General features: G+C 32.0%; 1 protein-coding gene across 1 annotated transcript; it reads right to left on the bottom strand.

Annotated features, from left to right (window-relative positions):
• Positions 1 to 5,789: 5,789 nt before the first annotated feature.
• On the bottom strand, positions 5,790 to 16,703 carry LOC105804378 (uncharacterized). The gene is made up of 8 exons (XM_012636973.2): positions 16,559 to 16,703; positions 14,808 to 14,914; positions 12,343 to 12,590; positions 10,603 to 10,773; positions 10,295 to 10,451; positions 8,156 to 8,295; positions 8,026 to 8,061; positions 5,790 to 7,093 (listed from the first exon to the last, which is right to left on the bottom strand). Exons 2-8 carry the CDS (start codon positions 14,884 to 14,886, stop codon positions 6,158 to 6,160), a joined length of 1,767 nt encoding a protein of 588 aa, XP_012492427.1. The 5' UTR covers positions 14,887 to 14,914; positions 16,559 to 16,703; the 3' UTR covers positions 5,790 to 6,157.
• Between the last annotated feature and the right edge of the window lie 5,513 nt (positions 16,704 to 22,216).

Genomic DNA, 22,216 nt, shown 5'->3' with positions numbered 1-22,216 from the left:
CCTCACTTTGGGGTAAACTTGAATTTTGATTTCCATCTTAATTCGACTTGTTTTGCTGTCTATAAATAATAAATAATAAATAATAAATAATATAAAAATATTTTTATATTTTTATATTTTATAATTTAATTAAAATTAAAATATTTTAAAACAATAAAATATAATAACTTTAGAACCGAATATCCACCCCAATCATTAACACCTTTACTTATGATTTATTTGAAGTGAAATAAAAAATAAGAATATTTATTTTTAATTAAGAAATTATTTATCATTTAATTTATTTTAATTTCAATGAAATTAATAAGTTGGTTCATTATTTTAAAGGGGTTTTTTTATAAAGGAAAGGATAATGAGTGTTTAAGGAATGAATTCAAAATGTGATTTCCTTTTGGGTATATTACACCAACAGTCACTCAACTTTAATATAGTTGACAAAATAGTCACTCTGATTTCAATTCAATCACTCAAATTTCAAAAAATAACAAATCAGTCCTCTAACCATTTTCCGTTAAGACGTAACAGAAAAGTGACCTGGCATTTAACCGGCCACCGCGTTATTTTGAACCTAAAATATATATAAGGGTAAATTACACCAACAATCACTCAACTTTGATCTCAATGACAAAACAATCACTCAAATTTGATCTCAATGACAAAACTGTCACTCAACTTTCAAAACAGCCACCCAATTTTCAAGAAATAACAAATATGTCCTACTAACTTTCAAAAAGTCAGACACCTAAAAAGAAAGAGAAATAAAACCCTTGAACGAATTCTTCTTGTTTAGGAAGAAAGTTGAAAACCATGACGCGATTCAAATCCCTTTCCAAGGATTGGGCTTACCTCACCTCTACCCCAACTTTCGTTGCTGACTATCTCCGTCGCTCTTCTTCTAATCTATCTCTCATCCTCCTTTGCTACAATACCTAGTCCAATTTTGACTTTGGGATCTTCGCTGCTCTTCTTCTAATCTATCTCTCATCCTTCTTTGCTATAATACCTAGTCCAATTTTGACTTTAGGATCTTGTTAATCACTGACCGGACCCAAAATTTCACTTGTGATTTTGTTTATGATTTTGTTTTATGCAACTTGATAATGTTGGCAATGGAGTTAGTGTTGTTTAGCTTAATCGACGACCCTTTTGTTTATATCATCATATCTTATGAAGATCTAGACAAATCCGAGTTGTTTTGGTTCTTGAGTCGCTTGAATGTTGCTTTGGAGGATTTTCTCCTCACCAGTTTGGTTGTGGGTATTGATAGTTTGACCTAAAATTGTCTGCAATCCCATTTCGATTTGGTTTTTTCAGAGTTAATGGCTTTGGGCAGCAGAAAAAGACAATCGGATCCCAACTGTGGTGGCTCCTCTATTTGAGGGTTGAAAAAGAATAAAAGAGGATAGGTTGGTGGTTTGGAGGTCAACGACGGTGACGCCAAAGATGGTTGTGATGGAGGCGACGGCAGCGAGATTGTTGGGATAAAGAAGAAGAAGTATAAACATATTGGGTCATTTACGCAAAAATTAAAAACATTGGGTCATTTATTAAAAAGACGGAAAAGGAAAGACGAAAAAAATAGTCACTCAACTTTGCCTTGTCTAGCGTGGTAAGTTAACTACCCACATCAACTAGTTTACTGGCCAAGTCACCTTTCCCATTAGACCTATAATGGAAAATGTTAATGAGTGACTGATATATAATTTTTCGATAACGTTAGTGACTGATTTTTTATTTTTTGAAAGTTGAGTAACTAAATTGAAACTTTGTCTCGTCCAACGTGGTAAGTTAAATTGGCCACGTCAGCTAGTTAACTGGCCACGTCACCTGTCCCGTTAGGCCTGTAACGAAAAATGTTAATGAGTGACTGATTTGTCACTTTTTGATAGCGTTAGTGACTAATTTGTTATTTTTTGAAAGTTGAGTGACTGAATTGAAATCAGAGTGACTATTTAGTCAACTGCATCAAAGTTGAGTGACTATTGGTGTAATTTACCCTTTCTTTTTAATATAAATATTTTTCCATTATACCATAGACTCCATTAACCATCATTTAAAATTGAAAAGGGTAAACTATCAAAATAGTCAGTTTTATTTACTTCAGATTACATTTTAGCCTTTTATGTTTGAAATATTATGTTTTAGTCACTTACATTGTTGTGTTGTAACATTTTACTCACTAAGCCGTTAATTTCTGTTAAAGATGTAACGGTAAGCTACGTGGCACGTTAATCATCATTTCAAACAAAAATTTTTGGTTAAATTATATATTGGTCCCTATATTTTTTTTTGTTTTGAGCAATTTAATTTGTTTCTTTTATGCTCTTTTAACTTTCTTTTCTTTTCCATTCTCTTCTGCTTCTCATTTTGTTTTCCTCCCTTCTCTATTTCTCTTAACATAGTTTTTCTATGTTTTCCATTTTTTAAAACATCCGCGCATATAGGTTAAGCTCTTTAGTTTGACATTTTTTGTTTCTTGCTTTTGAGAATCATAAGAAGGAAGGGAGTTCAAGGGGCACCATCAGGCCCGGTTCTTGACTAGATGCAGAAGGTAAGAATTACGGTTAATGTGGCAAGGGGCTTGGAATATTTGCACGAGAAGGTTCAACCTTTGATTATCTATAAAGATGTCAAATCTAGCAATGTCCTTCTTTTTGAAGACTTCAAAGCGAAGATTGCAAATTTTAACCTCTCAAACTAGGCTCCCAACATGGCTGCTCGTCTTCACTCTACTCGTGCTTTGGGAACCTTCGGCTATCATGCACCTGAGTATGCTATCTTAAGCTGTTTTATATCATTGTTCATTTCTTTTTCGAACCAACCAGTCATTGCCAGTTGTTGACATAAATAATTGAAGGGAGGAAAACGGAAAGGGAAATAGAAGAGAATGAAAAAGAAAAGAAAAGAAAAGAAAAAGAAAATAACATAAAAGGAAAAAAATTAAAATTGCTCAAAACAAAAAAATATAGGGACCAATTATATAATTTATCCTAAAATTTTCATTTGAAATGATGATTTAAAGTGTCACGTCACCACTGTTACATTGTTAACGACAACTAACGACTTAGTGACTAAAATATTACAATACCATAATGTAAGTGACTAAAATGTAACATTTCAAACACAAATGACTAAAATATAATCTGAGGCAAACAAAAGTGACTATTTTGATAGTTTACCCAATTTAAAAATAATTTATTTAAAATAATATTCATTTTCTTTTTACTATTTTTTTAGACTAATAACTCTAAATAGTATTCTTTTTCTTTTTTTTCAAGAAAAATTAGATTAAACTTTATTTTGAAGTAGGGCAAAAGGTTCTTTATAGAATAGGAGAAAGAAAATGTCAATTATTTGTTATGTTTCTTAATATTGTTTGAACTAGATCGGTTTATCAATTAGATTGAGTATCATCCAATATATTGAATTTAGAGAGAGACAAAAATCGATTGACCTATGAAGTGGTATTGTATTGTTCATTTAAGCTGGCTAAAAATTGGTTCACTAGTTTTTATAAAATTTTAATAACTTTTTAGATGTTTATTTATTTTAAACTGGATAGACCAATAGGATTGAAAACCAATGATCTATCCCACTAAATTGATTTAAAAATATTGATATTTTCATTATATATTTTCTTTGTTTCTATAATAAAAATGAAACCATTTAGTATTTTTGATATATACAAACAAATCAAAACTCTAAAACCAAATATTTTCTTAACTCAATAATAAAATATTACATTTTTTTTAAAAGCCTACTATTTTTATTTGAATTTAAATTACATTTTGATATTCTATTATATTGCGATTCTTAGGCTTCTTAAGATTTGGCCGAACCCATGTTTCAATGTTTGTGTGTGCAATTTCACCATTATATTCCTCTTGGATGGCATGACATATTTTCAAAGCATTGGCTTCTAATTTCTTATTGAAAGATAAAGAGTACCGATGGAGAAAAACTATTGTAGTAACCACTTCTTTCCCACTTTATTCCTCTCATGAGTTTATAATAACTAAATATATTATATAATATAAATATAAATTTAATAATTATAGAAAGTATTTATGTTTTAAATCTTGTAATATGAATTTTATTTTATATAACATCCTAATAAATTATAAATTTATTATCATAAATATATTTTTATTTATTATTTAAGAAAAATAGTCTTAATTTATGATTTATAATTTAACATAAATATTAAAAAATTATTTTATTATTTTATAAGAGCATATTGTAAACTAATAATTTTTTATTATATTTTATTTTAATTTCACTTCATCGCCGCGTTTGAATCTAAATACATCTCATCACTAATTTTAATCTCAACGCTACATTTCTCAATCTCACCATAATAGTAAGTAATCTCACAACCACCATTATTTTTTTTATTTCACCGAAGCTAAAGCCACGCTGTTAGAACATGCAATTTTCTCTTTTTTTTCAGAGATTTGTCTATACACTTTTATGATTTGTATTCTCTCAAAGTTACTATCTAATTTTGTTTGGTTTACCTTTTTTCCTTTTTTTCTTTAGTAAAGAAAGAGGCCTATAGAAACAACCCAAAAACAGCAAAAACATTCAAGAAGATGAGGCCCTTTGGTGACCAGCCTTCAGCAGCGGCAGCAACCAATGGGATAGCGAATCAAGTTCTTGACTTGAACCATTCCATAACCGACAACTTGGCCAAGGTATCAGATACTCGATTGGCGTCTCTAACAATATGATGGAAGGAGACCTGCCTCCAAAAATCTTGTATCGACAGGTCCAAAGCAATGGAGTTAACATAATCATCAGACTCATGAATCATTTGGATGGCCAGCAAGCTATTTTCAAGCGTCACATGATGGAATCCTGCTTCCCTCGCTAGGAGGAGGGCATCATGAATTGCCCATAGTTCCACATGTAACACGGAACAACTCTACAGAAATCGAGTGAAATCAGTAGTCCACTCCCCTCGTGATCTCGAACTACCCTTCCAGTAGAAGCGTAATTTCCACTACACGCCGTGCCTGCATCACAATTTTCCTTCGGAAACTGCCAAACCAGTTAAGAGGCTGCTTGTTACCGGAAGTAGACAAGATGTGCCTCGACTGGACACGACCCTGGCAAACAATATCAGAGACGAACAAAGTATCGAGATTCAAGTATAATCCATAGATAGCCTATTTATTTTTCCTTTACTTTTTAATTAAATAATTGGTAGAGAATATTTAGTTTTAGATTTTTTTGTATATTTTAAATTTTAGTTTTAAATATATATTACTGAATAAATTCAATTTTTATTGTAAAAAGTAGTAAAAACAACACTAGATAATGGTGTCTTCTCTCCTATTCAATAGAGTACACTTGAAAAATTTTGCATCTCCTAAATCAAATTTAACCTGATTTATTAAATAATTTCTTATACATAGAAATTTAAAATAAAATAAGGAAAAAAGAAACTAAAGATCAATTATATACACAAACAACCGAAATTTGCATGACATCAGAACCTGAATTCAAATTCAATGACTAAAATCCCTACCCTCGTCTCCAAATTATGAAATACGAAAATTTAACCCTGCTCACTTTCAATTTTATTATTATTAGGATGAGATTTAATTAAATTTAAGGGGTAGCAAAATTAAAGTAAATTTCAAAGGGAATAAAGTTAAAACTTCCATCCAACTAGCAGTAGATTACATAAAACTAACAACACCCACCCCCACCCCCACCCCCCCCCCAAAAAAAAAAAAAAACGTTTATAAGAATTTCACTGCCCCCTAAGCTTTAAATCCATCATCTCAGACAAAGGCGGATCCTTGCTATTTTGGTACATCAACTTACAGGCTATGTCTGAACTATAATGTAGTAATGCTAAAAGTAAAGAGTTGCGGGAACATGAAACATATTAGAACTGAAACTCAGTTGAGCCAATGAGTTAAGGAAGTGGATGATGGGGCTCAGATCTAAGACAACGCAACTGATGCCTATAACTTCTCTACTAATTTACATTATACATGGCCGCACTCAGCCTTGATAATCTTCTCAAGGAAATATAACGTTGATGACCTGTTGTATCGGTTGACAGGTTGGACCTAAAATCCAATACCAAAATACTATTTTCATGACCCTTTCCAAGTAGTATAATATATGATTTTTCAGGCAAAGCTTACTGTCGAGGTACAGCTGGTGTTGACTGAGGGTTTTGCCCGTAAAACCCCATACCTGGTGGCCAGTAAAATCCCCCAGTGGCTGGCTGCTGCTGCTGAGGCTGGGATTGCGGCTGCTGCTGAGGCTGAGACTGTGGCTGTGGCTGTGGCTGTGGCTGCTGCGAAGACTGAGACTGAGACTGAGGTGGTTGTGGAGGCTGTAGTGGCTGAGAAGCAGGCCTAGCTAAATTCATTGCTATATGTGGGGGAAGAGGAGGAGGTGGTGGCAGCGTGTTCGCTCCATATCCGTAAGGCATCACCCCCATCATCATACCAGTTGACTGCATATATTGACTTCCTGAAGGATTTGCAGGAGAGAGAGGGGGAGGTGGAGCAGAAGCAAAGGGAGCCTGAATCTGGTTGCCTTGAGACATTGGTTGCATACCAGTTGATGGTGCAAGTGGCATGTTGTTAATTGCCTGCTGCTGTAAAGGGTTGAAATGAGTTGTGCTTGGGATGTCTGAAGCATCTGATACAGGCATTGGTTTCTCAAGTTTGGGGCGCTTTTCTGGAGGAAACATTGATAACCCTGATGTGAACCCACCGGATTTTAAGCTACCATTCATAGAGGCAGCTTCTTCTGCAACAAGGGACGAAAGTACAGATGTAAGCATCTGAGCAGAGGATGTTGAAGCAGCAAGCTTAGCAGCGACAGCAGCAGCTGCTGCTTTCTTATTATCTTCTTCGGTCGTTTTTGAAGGTGCAAATGAAATCATAGGCTGTGGAAGAAGCGGTTGAGGTAGAGTGCCAGATGGCTGAGCTGAAGGAAGGTTCCGTTCACTCACAGCTACAGCCTCACCTGTAGGGATAGATGTAGTAGTTACATGGCCATGCACAGAGGGTAAAGTCAGCCTCTTCCTTAAATTGCTTCCTTGCTCAATCTGACCACGAGCAACCTGTACAAACATCATCAGTTTCTTGTCAGTTTCTTCCTAGGTGCTGCAATTTAGCATCAAACAACATAAGCAACTCGTATCCTATTGGGCAATGCACATTTTGTCAGACGCACATATGGCACACTTAGGTTGTGCTTTGTTGGGTGGAAAACTGGAGGGATGGAAGGAGGGAAAGGAAAAGTGGAAAGAAAATAAATTTTAAGCGTGCTTGGTTGGGAAGAAAGTGAGAGGAAAGAAAATAGGAGAGATTAACATTTTCCATCTTAATGCATAAAAATCAATTCTTCCAAATTGGAATAATGAGCGGAGAGAAAATGAAAGAGAGGTGTATGTTAATTCTAAATTATGCATTTTTCAATTTTTTCCTTCCATTTTTCAACTCTACCAAACAATGTGGGAAAGAAAAAAGTAATTTTCTTTCCTTTTTTCCATCTTTCCTACCAAGCACACCTATGGAAAGAAAAATTATGTTATACATCCTTTTAGGTTTCTACCCCAAATTTTCTTTCCACTCTACCAAGCGAAGCCTTAGATTCACTTTTTTTTAAGGAAAAATGTCTGATTGAATTTCATTTTAACTTCTTTAATTTTTTTTTTCACTATATATCTATAAAAGGATAACATCAAACTTTGTTTTTAATGTTTGAATATTCAATAACATGGGACTTCTTTTTTGTACAACTTTGGATTTAGGAAAAATTCATTAGCACACACTCCATCAACAAGTTTTATTCCCATCTATCCACAGAAAATGGTTCCCAGTTGTTACTAGGGAGAGTCACTTTTGTGATCCTTTCCAATATTAGCAAATAAGTCAAACTGCAAAATTTGCAGTTTTAGAAGATCTAAACAGACAAAAACCAGTAAATTTAAAATCTATTCAATGCAAATTATCAACTCAAGCAATTTGTTACAAAGAATGCAATTCTTACCTGAAGCTGACTACAAATAAGCTCCAGCTTTGATTCCTGAAAAACTATATATTATTGAGTACTGAACAAGGAAAAACGTTTCCAAACTCAATTTCCAACTCAAGAAGACATGATAGTAATGAAAGCATACTTGTTCCTGAAGTGCTTCTTTAAGTTGAAAAATCAAGGCAGCCCTGGTTGTTTCAATGCTTTCAAGTTGTTCAACACATTGGCGGAGAGCATTTTCTTGCAGCTGTAGCTCATCTAGCAAAGCAGATCCATTCTGATTCCCTAACCGAAATCAAATACATGCACTTAGAGTTGCTAAAAGCACACAGTAAATCAAAACTTAAGGCAAGATATTGTAATAACATCAAAGTTCAGTTTACCAAGAAATAAATGGTCAACAGTTAACAACCTCAACTGAGAGATCCCCTATTAAACTGTTTCGCAACAAGACACTCATCACAAAATTCCTATGCAAGAAAAAGGTTCAAATATATGTTCTCTTTCATCACTTATAATAGATGAATCAATTGATTAGAGGTACTCATCTGAACCAACAGCACTATAAAATAATAATCGGAGTTCATTTGTAGAGGATAAAATGAAGCAGCAGATGGACGCACCAAAATAGTTAAAAGAACAATTGTTATGCATCAATTTCCTTTTATCTCCACCAGGCAATTTCAGTCCTTGATTATACATGCAAAATCAAGCCTATAATTTCTCCTATAATTTCTTTGGGAATAATTTTTTGCTTGTCTTGGTGGACCGGTTAGGAACAATCAGAAGTATCATGCATTACATTCTCAACAAATGCAAACAATATACAAGCACAAAGTGCCGAGAGAAATCAGAGGTCAGTTACATTATAAAGCTAAATATTGTACTTGTAAAAGACTTTTAACTACTTAGGATGGATTCTAATGATGTTCCATTCCCAAGTCTGTTAGGTAAAACCAGGCAGCAGCACAATAAACTCCCACAAATGATCAAGCAATCCAGTAAGACAATCCCTTTGAGAAAGCATATTAAAATCAAAAGAACCTAACAACTAACAGCAACTGCTTATGAGCCAAGCCAAATATCACCACTAGAAACCTTCAGAGGCCTTAAGTGCTTTAACTGCAGTGGCATTTTAAATAAAGTAAAACTTTTTTCCATTGGGAGGTTAGAAGTTAAAACACAATAAGCAATATGAATCCTTATATATATACATACATACATATCCACACACACACACATATATGTAAGAGAGAAGAACAAAAATTGTACTCCTATGATGTTAAGGTCACGAGTTATGGATCGAGTCACCGGACGATTCACAGGAAAGTTCACTCCGATTGAGAGAGCCTTTCCCTTGTTGCAATTTCTACCATGAGAATAACCTATGATGAATAAAATATGGAACTCGTCGAAGGAAGCTCCTAAACTTAGAACTCGTCAAAGGGAGCACCGAACCTTAGACTTGAAAGAAAGAGAGTGATAAACTTCTATAAATTAGAATAGTTTGTCTTAATTATTACTAAGAATTGTCCCCTTAAATAGAACTGTTAGATAGGGTATTTTTCTTATAGACTAAGAAACTAAAATTAACTTGCAGAATAAAAACTATAATTGAGGAAACTAAAATTAAGTACTTTTAATTGCAATAAAATTCTTCCTAAATAAATTCTTCTAATTAAGAATATTACTAAAATAAAGTTATTCATCTTCTTTCCATCTTTGGTGCTTTGACTTCTTGTCTTGCCCACAAAGGCATCCATAACATATGATTTTACTTTTGGTCAATAATTTACAATAGTGAAAAGTGCACAACCTACATTTCTACCTGAAAAATGATGGAAGTACTGTGTCCCATGATGGGCCTTATACTAAGCTGGAATATGTTCTAGTTCCAATATTTGGAGCTAACATGAAATAATTTTAAAAGTAGACTCAAAGCGAACAAAAACATGAAGTATCCTCTTGTTAGAATGATTTATGAGTGACCAGCGAACATAGTTTGTGTGCCTAGCAAAACTAGTAATTCACCTTACCATGAGATCTCAGTTCCAAAATTAAGAACCCCGGGTAATTATTAGGGCCCATTAACATATATTTCTATCTTCTAGTTCTTACAGCTTCAGTATTCTTTTTACAATAGGGAAAAATCTCAATAAAATTACATTAAAAAAATGCATATACAAAGAGACAGGGAGAGAGAGTACACTTTTCCTTTTACTGGAAAATAAAATCTTAATAAAATGTAAGCATACAACAATAAATCCCATAGCAGAACTCATACCTTGAGCTAAACAACTTTCAGCATTTTCCTCTAGTTTACTCAAATTTTGTACAGCAGCATTACACTTGTTTAAAACAGTATCCTCACTTGGATTGTCCTCGAGCACAGATTGGTATGCAGTTAGTATCTTTTCTGGAAGACCTCCAACAGCCAATTTCTGATGGTAAGAAGATCAAGAAAGAGAAACATATACGAAATCACAAAATATTAAACCAAGAAAACGTCTTAAGTCATAAGAATACAAACAAAATGGCCAGAATCAAATTGATATCAAAGTACGAAGGAGAACTCAATAGGTAAGTTCTTACAATTCTCACTGCATGAGCATCCCTCTTCACTATCTTGATAGGATTTGAGCCTTTTCCATTGTTCACTGCAACAGGAGCAGGAGGAGGAGGAGCAGGATTCTTCCCAAGCATTTCATCTTTAAGATTTTGCCCTCGAGAACCAAAAACTTTTCTTTCTTCCCATATGTCAACCTAACAGTTATCATGCAAATAAGCCCCCAAACCCATCACCCCAGAAGGAAAAGTGGAAAACCCGAAAAAAAAAAAAGGGAAAAAAGGGGAAAGTTACTTGTTACGTGACAGGTCCACTGTAAAAAGAATGCAACAAAACAGCATGAACCACTACACTCTTTCAGTAAACAAAGAATTAATCTACTAAAACCACTAGGAGTTGCAATCTTAAGTACAAAATATCTACAAAAACAGATGCAGCCAAAGACTGAATAAAGCACTAGAACTTTCTCACTTTTCCTAAATGAGCCCCCATTCTTCTCTTCTATTATAATTGGGATCCAGGTAGGCCCTTATCTTGAGACAAACAATGTCATGTGTATCACTTGAAATTAATGCCACCGGCCATCTATCATTTCTACAGCCACGGATGCTGATTGAATTTTTTTTTTCCTGACATGGAAAGTGAATTTTCTAACCAAGCCATGGTTGTCATAATCAACAAGTCGGGAAAATATTTCATCTGTCACATCAGTAAGGGTGCCAGCTTGCAATGACCTTAATGACCATTAAGGTTGCATGTCACATATTTTGGTTCTAAGGGTTTATCTGGGTAAAAATAAAAGGATAGGGGCTTTTTGAGAAGCTTGGTACAGTTCAGAGGCTTATTTAGTGCTTCATCCAAAAAAATAACTACCAAAATATATCTACGTAAGTTTCCACTGTAAAAATAAAAAATACTACATTAAAAACAATACTTTCACAAGCTTTGACAAAGGCAGCTTTCCCCCATCAATGAACATAATGCAGCAATACTCAAATATACGTGATAATTATGTCAGCAATGGAGTAAAAAACTAGAAAACAAACAAACTATCTTATTCAATTTCCAAACTTTATTTGTGTCCCATATATCAGCATAATTGTAGTGCAAGGGAAGTTAACACCTCCATTTAAGGAGAGAGGGAATAAACACAGGCAACAATTAGTAATACCAAGATCAGACGCAAAATTGTGACAATAGTTCCACAAAGACCCCAAACTCATATCATCAAATCAAAGGTAGTATAATCTGCATGAGCTTCCAAGAAAACATTCTATCATTAATCCTATTTTGGTGGAATTAATCACCAACAGAAATAAAAGTTTTTGACTACTTGCATTTAGGCTAAAAAGTTCTATCACCAAACAACTAATTACACTATCCTATAATTTATTACAATAGCCGTTAGAACTAAATAACGACACTTCAAAGCAAAAGAAAACAAAATGCAAGAATAACACTAAGTAACAAAGCGCAGATTGATTATTATGTCAATTGGTTCTACATGAAAGCAGAGTAGAAAACTGCTGATGCCATTCAAAGCAATACATCACATGTCAAGAGAAAGCGACATGAGGAAGCACAATTAACCAAAAGTAACAATTGTTTTACTTTCAAGCCATTAACTTCTTGGAAATATAATAGAGGGAAGCTACTAAAAATGAAATGTTATCACAGCACCAGACCAGTAGTCAAAACCTGAAGTAGCTAATAACCTAATAAAAGCTACAGAGAGAAGAGTGCTAAAAATTGAATAAATAGCTTACCAGTCTGGCTACAGCCTTCTTTCCATACTCATCACCATCATCATACACATGTTTGAGAGCTACCGGAAGAACTTTCCAGAATTCATTTACAAACTCGCTTCCCTTTCGCCTACTATTTTGCAAAATGTCATTAGCCAAATACAGAAAAGAAACGCATCGTTCTTTCTGGGAAGAGTTAAACAGTTTGTCCCATGTTTCAACAATCTGTTTTGCCTTCTTCCGATGAGTAATACACCAACGAGACAATGCTGAAGAAATGTGAAGGAAATGCATGCCAACAACAATTCGTAGTAATAAATAAGAAATACAAGAGGTACATTAGGCAACAATGTGAAAATGCTATTTTTTTGTGGAAAATTTTCAATTTCGTCCAATAGCCATTCGTTCTTACTAGAATTATCTATTGAGCAAATCATGTTGAGAGGCTTTCATAGTGCAGATAGTGTTTTAGTCTATACCAAACATTGAACTATAAGTAGTTATAATGCTTATCCATGAATTAAAAATAGTTTGTTGAAAAGTTGTAAAGTACCACATTACTATATATAAGGCCATTATGCTATCTGTGCAGAAAATCTAGTTACATGACTTTCAATTGAAGACAAAACAAAAGAGCAGACTCGAACTAATTTAAAACTTAACAATAATGCCAATAACAGGCCCCCCATAAAATAAACAGGCAATAACATCAGAATCACCAAGAAATTCCAAAAAGCATCAATCTAAGGTCAGTAGGCATAATGGTAGATCGCACATCTTAAACAAAAATTAGTTGTTGTGGATGACTTACATAAACTCATTCTCATTTCAATTTAAAGAAAATGTGTCTAGCAGTTACTAAAGTAGTACACTAGTAATCCTTATCCTAAAAGAAACTGAACATAGGCAACATAAAACAGCCTAAATTGACATCAAAGTTCTCTTCAACCAAAAACAAAATGGCCAAACAAGATTAATAACATTGTTTAAAACCTACGACCACAATAAAAACAATGTCCCAAAAGCAGAACTCATACAATAAACGCCTTATGAACTAAATCTAAAGAAGCTACATACAAAACAATCTAAAAGGTTCCTAACATAAAAAGAACAGAAACAACGGATCTGCCAATGATCTCATATTGCTATCAAATTGCTGAAAGGAACAACTGATGCAGACATGCAATAAGGAATTCATGCAGCCCAAGACTAGACAGTAAGAAAAAAACAAAAACATGTGGTAAAAGTTAAGGGATAAAATGATATAATAGATCTAAAAGCATCACATCAGATAAAATTATAAAAACCATAATCAAAGGAAACATACACAAAAGTACTTCATAATGGAACAAGACAACAGGATACATTCTCAGTCAAATTTACAAGTAAAATTAAATGTTTACCTCAGTGTTATCAAGGGTGCAAGACACACTCTAGTAGTCTAGGTCCTATAACCCCTTTATATTGCTAGAAACCAAATGCAAAAAAAAAAAAAAAAGGACTTGCCTAAGTGAATTACGACACAATGTATACACGTGTACGTTTTGTATATATGTTTTATATATATAATATGCTTAAGATGAATAATTATGATAAACTCTAAAGAGTGATTCAGCTCATCAAACAAAGCATGCAAAATTTCCCTTCTTTTTTTTTCCTTTTGTTGGTCAATATGCATAACTTCCCATGATCTCAAGTTTGTTGTTGAATAATCAAAAATTGAGAAGCAACACTTGATATCCCCTTTTTTATTAGTTAACGTACAATTAAAGATTAACAGAGTTTCAATCAGGGTGTTACTTTTTGTGCCAACTGCCTTGCAAAAAAATGTCTATTTGCAAAAACCATGTGCTTGATCAAGGGCTAGTTTGCTTTCGAAAAATGCTGTTGAAAAGTTTGGTTTAAGATTAAGCGTTCAGCATTTCTGTCAAAATGTGCTGTTGAAAAGATAAAATGACTATTTCAGATATGATGTTGTAAGGTAAAAAGAGTTTTTGGAAGCTAGCACCTAGAAAATGAGGACAGATAGATAATTTAGCTTAAATGTGATTTTCCAAAAGCCGGCAGCTAGAAATTTTAGCTTTTTGGATTGGCTTAAAAACATAATCTGAAACACACTTTTGGCTTCAAAAGCTATCTGCTTAATATTGGTTATGGCTTGAAAACTAGTTTGAGAAGCAAGGTAAACACACCCCAAATGCACCTTGTCCAAAAAGGTTTAAAGAGCTTTTGTTGTAGGCGCTAAGGCACAATGCTCAGGCACACGGCTTAACAACACCAGTTTAAATGAAGAGAGAAACACTTATCTAAAGGAAGAAGATAAACAAAAGATTCATGTTCTTCAATAACGAACTTCAGAATTACACCAGATTCACATAACCAGGAGTGTCATTATAATTATATAGTACTAATGAAAGTGAGAGACTATTCCAGCATTCTTATTTTCTTAACAACAAACCTCTAATTAAGCTTGAACCGTAGGATACATTCAATGCTTTGTTGCGAATTGTTTAGTTTTGACAGTTTCTCGGTCAGTATCTGCCCATCAAAAACGTCGTTGCTCATCTTGTTGCTTAATGAGCATTTACATAGCCTGCAGTAAACCCTTTTAGTTATGTGGATTTAGAAGGGAGGGGAAGGTAGCAGAGAAAAGCATACTAAAAAGAAAATATATGTATACACATTATTCAAAAATACTCCTAGCAGTTCAAACAGGATAAACTAGAAGCTCTTAATACTTCATGGAAACATTGATGCAAGAGGATAATTCACATTTCGTTTAGAAAGACAAGTACAAGGTATTTCACTGATGATTCAGGTTACAGTCAACCTTTCTCCAACATTTCATATATCAATTAAATAAAAAATATCCTTCAGAGGATCCAGCAAAATAGTTAATAATTCCCCATGTCAAAGAAATGTCAAGGAGGCCTAAAATCCCACAAAATAGAGTTTGCAAGGCTACCAGTCAACCATTATATTCTATTAAGAACCCATGCTTCAAGCATTAAACAACCATCAAACGTTTTCTTAGCGGTTGTCAGCATGGCTAGAAGGGTTAATTACTTCACCAAATAGCCCCAAATGCAAGTCTAGTATTTGAAGAAAAAAAATTTCTTAATTTATGATCACATGCATTGTGCTTGACCGTGATACATATTACTCCACCAATAGCCCCAAATGCAAGTCTAGCATTACTGACAACTTCCAGCACTAACCACCACAATACCTAAGTAGGGAAAATTTCGACTGTTCTTCCATTGAATATTTTAATGTGTCCCAACTCCCAACACAATTGATTTTCAGAAACACAATACACCAAGACTCCAGTCCTAACCACCACAATACCTAGGTAGGCAAAACTTCCACAGTTCTCCCATTGAATATCTTAATGTGTCCCAACTAACACAATTGATTTTCTGAAACACAGTACACCAAGACTCCAGTCCTAACCACCACAATACCTCAGTAGGCAAAACTTCCACATTTCTTCCATTGAATTCTTTAATGTGTCTGAACTCCCAACAAAATTGATTTTCTGAAACACAATACACCGAGACTTTCTATAGGACACCAACTCAAAATTTTCCTAGAAATGAAATTCGCAACCACATTCTCAAAACCTTTTCAGAAACTTACACTCCACTCAAAATCCCACAAGGACCTTGGCATCGGTCTTGTAATTAGTATTCTCACAAAGTAGAGTCAGTTGAAAACAAATTTCCAAATAGCTTTCATTTTCTTCATAAATTATAATTTATAAGCAACGGGCCTTCTCTAATTACAAAGTTTCGTCCATCAATTCTATTGATTTTTCTAATGAGTTTCTTCTAGTGTTCAATAACATTAGCAAAATCTTTTGGCTAAGTTATAAAAACTAAGAAAACTGCTCACGGCGACTACCTAGAAAGATTCCGTTTTAAACTATTTAAATTTACAAATTATACAATGAAATTAAAATAAAAAAAATATGAGAAACACATTTTTAACAAGAAAAAAAAAGGGACAGTCAACTGTGTCTAATACCAAAATTCTTCACAGAGCTGATGTCAACTCCCAATATTGCAAAAATTTCAATTCCACTTCTACTTATTTTCTTAGAGCTTCTACTTATTTTCTTAGCAGCCAAATAGAAACCCTAGGGTTCGAAGAAAGCAAAATAGATTCCAACTAATTTTCAAAGCAGAAAGAAAATAATAAAAAATAATTCAATTACGATAACAAATAAAGAACGAACCCGATATTACTTGGAGAAGTAGAAAATTAAGGACTCCCTTTAGAAAGAGAAAATTTCGTGAAGAGAGCGAAAAACCCTAAAAAAATTCTGAAGAAGAAGCCCTTATTTATTTAATTATTTATTTTCTGGGGGCAAAAGAGGGAATGGGAAAGAGAAAGATAAGAGGAAACATGTCCTTGTTACTTAAAAAAGGTTTAATATATTATTTGATATCTAAATTTGACTTTAATGTTCAATTTGGTATTGAGTAGTTTTTTCAATTTAATACTTAAGTTTGACTTTAATGTTTAATTTAGAATCAAACCCAAACGATATCATGCCGCCTAATGAATATTTGATATGTATGCAGTGTGCTCTAATAAAAAACATATGTACATAATTAGTTTGCATACTCATGAGATGTATGGGTTAATTGTGTGTATCAATAAAAATAATATTTAATCATTTGTAATTTTTATAATGATATTTTAAATAATATATAAACCACTTAAATATTATTACAAATTTAATTATTTGTATAATATGCTATATACATTTTATATAAAAAATTTATTTAAATTCAAAACCTATTTTATTGAAAAAATTATAAATATAAATAGTTTTAAATAATTTGAAAATATTATGTTAATAGTTTTAAATTTCTATACATTTTAATTAAAATTGTAGTATATTTTTAACACATTTTAATACTTTTTAGACATTTAAGTAAAATTTTCAATAATTTCAACAAAGTTTTAAAGTTGTTTTAAATATGTTTGTTAAAAAGTTTTATGTTTTAAAAAATTTTGTTAGAAATATGTTTAAAATATTAGCAATGTTAAAAATAATTTTATTATATTTTAATTAAAAATTTTAAGCAGATTAAATTTTTTTAAATATTGATAAAGTGTTTATGGAAATATGTTAAAATAATATACAAAATTGTTTTAAAAATTAACATTGTCTATATATTAAAAAAGTTACTTTTTATTTGTAGTTTTTTAATCATAAAAGGAAAAAAAACTACAACAATCCAGTTTTAAGTGGTGTCGAAAAAGACGATTTTGGGACTCCATTTTCATAAACCGGGCCTGAAAATATTTAATAATGATATTTACATAGTTAAAATATTGATGAATTGAAATTTGGTTAAGTGGTTAGCCAAAATTATGAGTAATTATGGCTCAGGGATTAAATTGTAAAAATTTAGTTATATAGATTTTAATTAGACTAAAGCTTTGGGACTTAAATTACAATTATCTAAAGGGTCAAAATGGTTAATAAACCATTTTAAATTATATGTTAGTGGATGGCAATGCTTATAGTAATTAAATTAAGAAAATGAAAATTTAAATGTTAAGAAAACATGATTAATTAAGTAAACAAAGCTTAATTAACTAATAAACCAAGTATAAAAAAGGGTTGGTGGAAGGAGAGATGATAGTGTCATCTTCTCCAACCGGCCAAAGAAGAAACCTAAAAGAAAAACACCATTTTTGTTTGTTTGGAGCTTTTGGCCTTTGATTCTAAGTAAGTCCCTAGTCATTTTTCATTAATTTTTATAGTTTTGAGGTCATGAGAGTTTGATTTAGCTAGCTCTTGTACTAATTTGTAAAATTGTTAAAGTTTTAAAAGTTTCAATTGTTGAGAATTGAATGAAATTGGTGTAAAATTGTTAGAAATTAAGCTTAGTATATGAAAAGGACATAATTGTAAAGCTTAATTGTTAGTTTCATACATTAGGGATCACATTGAATAAAATTAAAAGTTTCCATTGTGATATTATGAAATGCTTTGATTGAATTGCTATCTTTGAGATTATATATCGAAACAAGGACTATTGAATAGAATAGATAATGGTGTGATTAATTTATATATGATAATTGATATAAAATTAAGTTGAAACATGTTATGTTACATGATAGGTCGATGACGAATTATGAATATGGAATATGAATTGAATGTTAATACCTTATTAATTAGTCGGGCTGAGTAAGATATAGTTGTAATGTCATAGGATTGGATTGTGTATGGGTTTATGTGCTTATGCGCCAGGATGCACTTTGTACGTCAAGATGCACTTCATGTGCTAGTATGCACTTTGTATGTTAGGATGTGCTTCGAGCGATAGTGTGCATGTTACGTACCAATTTCTCTTACTTGGTTACTCTATTAATCCACTTCGGTGCTAGTTTGGTGTATTGGATGGACGATCCGTGTATCCATCAGAGTCCAAGTTGTGTTAATAGGGATCAATAATAAGTTTGATTGTTTATATCGAAATGAACTAATATGATACTTGAAATTTTGAATGTGTGCATATATGAATTTGAAAGGGAAAGTAAGCATTTTATTATTCAAAGTAAAAAATGAATTGAGCCTTATAGGCCAAAACGAATATGGATGAGTCAGTAGACTCCAAAAATGGATTAACCGACAAGTATAAGGTAAGTAATGGAATAAATCACAATAGATTGATTGAATGAAGGTATTGTTTATGTGCGCAATTGAAAGATGATTAGTAAAAGTGCAAAATGAATGATAATGTTGAAATGTTAAGTAAACTTACTTACCTAATGGGTTATACACATTTTCATGTACATATATATTGATATATGTAGATTACATTTTAAGTTTCTATACTTTATGTTATGCTATTGATACTAAATTGTAATATCTTGAATCATGAAAGTACCACTGAGCCCTATTGCTCAACGTATGGTTTGTTTTCTCCATGTGCAGGTTTAGGTACCTCTCGAAGCCTCGAGAATTGAAACCAGCATCCAGACCTCCGTTTTCAACTTAACTAAGTTTGTATAACTCATCTTATTTTGGTTATATGACATACACCTAGGTTTCATTTGTTTCAAATGTTTCAATGGTCATTTTGGAGAATCAATATTGTAATTAATTGAAATGGTTAGTAATTATGCATGAAAGTGTTGTTGATGTTGTGGTATATAGTTGTTAACATGTTGAAATTAAGGTAAATGATCAATTGAAGCCTTAAGGGCATCTATGTATGCAATATATGCAAGTTGAACAATGTATGAAATCAAATTTTGTAGAGAACAGGGCTCACATTGCGACATAGGTTCCTCAACATCGTGACGAGGGCAAGACAGAGAGTCATGTTAGATGACGAACTCTCAACATCGTGATGAGTCAAGACAGTATGTTTCGTCGCAATGAGGAACCCCCGAAGTCACGACGTCAACTTGAAACTTTGAAAATTTTACAATTTGGTCCTAATTTGTCATTGGGTTAACGAAAGAGCTTTCATAAGCTCAATTGGGACCCAAAAATGATTCAATATCGATTTATACACATTTTATACTTGTGTTTAATTGTTTTAATATTCTCAAAATCAAATTTAAAAGATCACAGTTGCTCCGGCTACGAGTGTGAGACCTTGTAACTCAGATCCGACAATCGGGTCAGGTATCGGGGTGATACAAAAACCTACTTTGAATTTATGGCAAGCTTCCATTTATTTTCACATATTTCTACTTTTATTTTATAAAATTGTTTAACATTAATTACAAATCAGACTCATTAATAATTTAGTAAAGAGCAATAAATAATTTAAATACTAATTACAGATGTGTCATGTTAAGAGAAGTGTCATTTGGCATAAAATAAGATAATTATAAAATTATATTAAATTATTTTATATAATATATTATTAAATTAATCAGATATATAGTCATAAGTTATTTGTTAAACATTGTTGGGATGGACAACTACGAACTTGAACATAGACCTTAAAACAAATAAAGAAAGAACTACAAAATATATGTATAAATAAAAAATTACTTTGTTTTAAATTAATTCATAAAAGTCAAAACAATTTTCATGTTATCTTAATTTTCTGTTATATAAATTGCTAGTAGCGATATTCCAAACATTTATATTTCATAGCTTTCTAGGTTGATGAAATTAGATGCAAATTAGGAAACTAATTTAAAATTTTATAATTAAAATTTTTTATTTGTGAACTTGATTTCCTTGAGTGGATTAAGGGGAAATGTTCAATTATAATTGTGAGTTTATTTGTCTAAGTGAAAAATGTAACGGTCTGATTTCAATGGTACCAGAAAATGTTGTTTTGGAACCCCATTTTCGTAAACCGAATTTGTAAATATAAAATAGAAACATTTTTGGAGTTAATATAAAAATATATTGAAGAATGGTTGAGTAATTTAGTTGATAAAATAGTTAATTAAAACTCAAGGACTAACTTGTAAAAGTCCAATCGCTATAGAATTTTAATTAAGAAAAGGCTTGAGGACCTAGATAGAAATTAGCCAAAGGGCCAAACAAATAGGTATGGAAACCGAGTCCTTTTCTTAAAATTTTTATGGATTTATGGTCATGGGAGCTTAATTTAGCTAGCCCATTTACCAATTTGGTAAATTTTTAAAGTTTTAGCAATTTTTCATCATTGATAAATTGATGAATTAGGCTTGGATTTGATAAATATTGAGTTTAGATTATGAAAAATGACTAAATTGTAAAGTTAGTTAAGCTTGTTTGTTAACTTTCTAATATTAGGGACCAATTTGAAAAAATATAAAATACATCATGAAATTATACTAGGGATAGAAAGTATAAGATCCCTAATGAAGGAATGTGAAATCGAATTTTAATCCGAAGCTAGGAATCGAAAGTTATACACATCCCGAGTTTAGGGATTATATTGAATAAAATGCAAAATATGTGTGAAAATAAAAAAAAGAGAATTATTTAGAATCATGAATCTCATGACTGGAACGATGGAAATGTGCAAGTGTACACAATCACAACAAGTAATAAAGTGACAAGTAAATGTCGAGTTATCGTACCCACAGAGATTGTGCAAAGAAAATACTTATGAAATGCAATTAAAAACACTTTGGTGAATGAAAATCTTTTGTTTTGAAAAAGGGTTTAATAAAACTAGAATTTAACTAAGTAAAATATAATAAAATAAAAATAAAATTTCCAATGCACCATTTCAGAAGACGATTTTAATCAAGATAACATAATTGTGTTAGATTAATTACATTTCTTAACTTAATATTACTAAAACAATGTTCATGTTGTTATGAATAAATTCATGGCAACTTGGTAATTTGTTAAGCTGTAGCACATACAGACTTACTAAATTAACTAATCTCTTGAACATATCACTATTTCAATTCAAACAATTAATCAATTTAAATAAGCAAGTAAAAGATTAAGTGAGGTAGCAATATATTCCTACATTGAACAGTTTAATCACAATAATCTTGCAAGTTATGCAAGATTAATGTACCGCTTAATACTGGTCGCTAATTTAATCCTCAGCTACCTTAGAAGATTAAACATGCACGATTAAGTATTATGTCAATTAATTACAATTTCAATACGATTAATAATTAATTCTTTAGTTACCTTACAATTGTAAGGCAAGAATAACATAATCATGATTTTACTTAATCAAACAATTTACCAAGACCTATAACAATACAAACATAATTTTAATAACTTAAGTGGATGAAATGCAATCAACCTAACGCGAATTAAATTTAAGTCATGTTAATTAAATTTAAAATAACAACAAAACAAATATTCATAGACATGTTCATAACAAAAACAATAAAAATTAAATGATAGGAAACTAGAATTAAATTCGGTGTTTCTCCAAAACTTGACTAG

Source organism: Gossypium raimondii, chromosome 11, assembly GCF_025698545.1.
Source record: "Gossypium raimondii isolate GPD5lz chromosome 11, ASM2569854v1, whole genome shotgun sequence".
NCBI lineage: Eukaryota > Viridiplantae > Streptophyta > Magnoliopsida > Malvales > Malvaceae > Gossypium > Gossypium raimondii.
Note: the sequence above shows the minus strand (reverse complement) of the source record. Positions and strands in the feature narration are given on the sequence as shown.

Coding starts and splice junctions, on each gene's coding strand:
- LOC105804378 (XM_012636973.2), bottom strand. CDS start 14,886: ATGAGCAACGACGTTTTTGATGGGCAGATACTGACCGAGAAACTGTCA. Junction 8,062..8,155: donor AAGAAGCACTTCAGGAACAA/GTATGCTTTCAT, acceptor ATAGTTTTTCAG/GAATCAAAGCTGGAGCTTAT. Junction 7,094..8,025: donor TTATTTGTAGTCAGCTTCAG/GTAAGAATTGCA, acceptor ATGTTTGTACAG/GTTGCTCGTGGTCAGATTGA.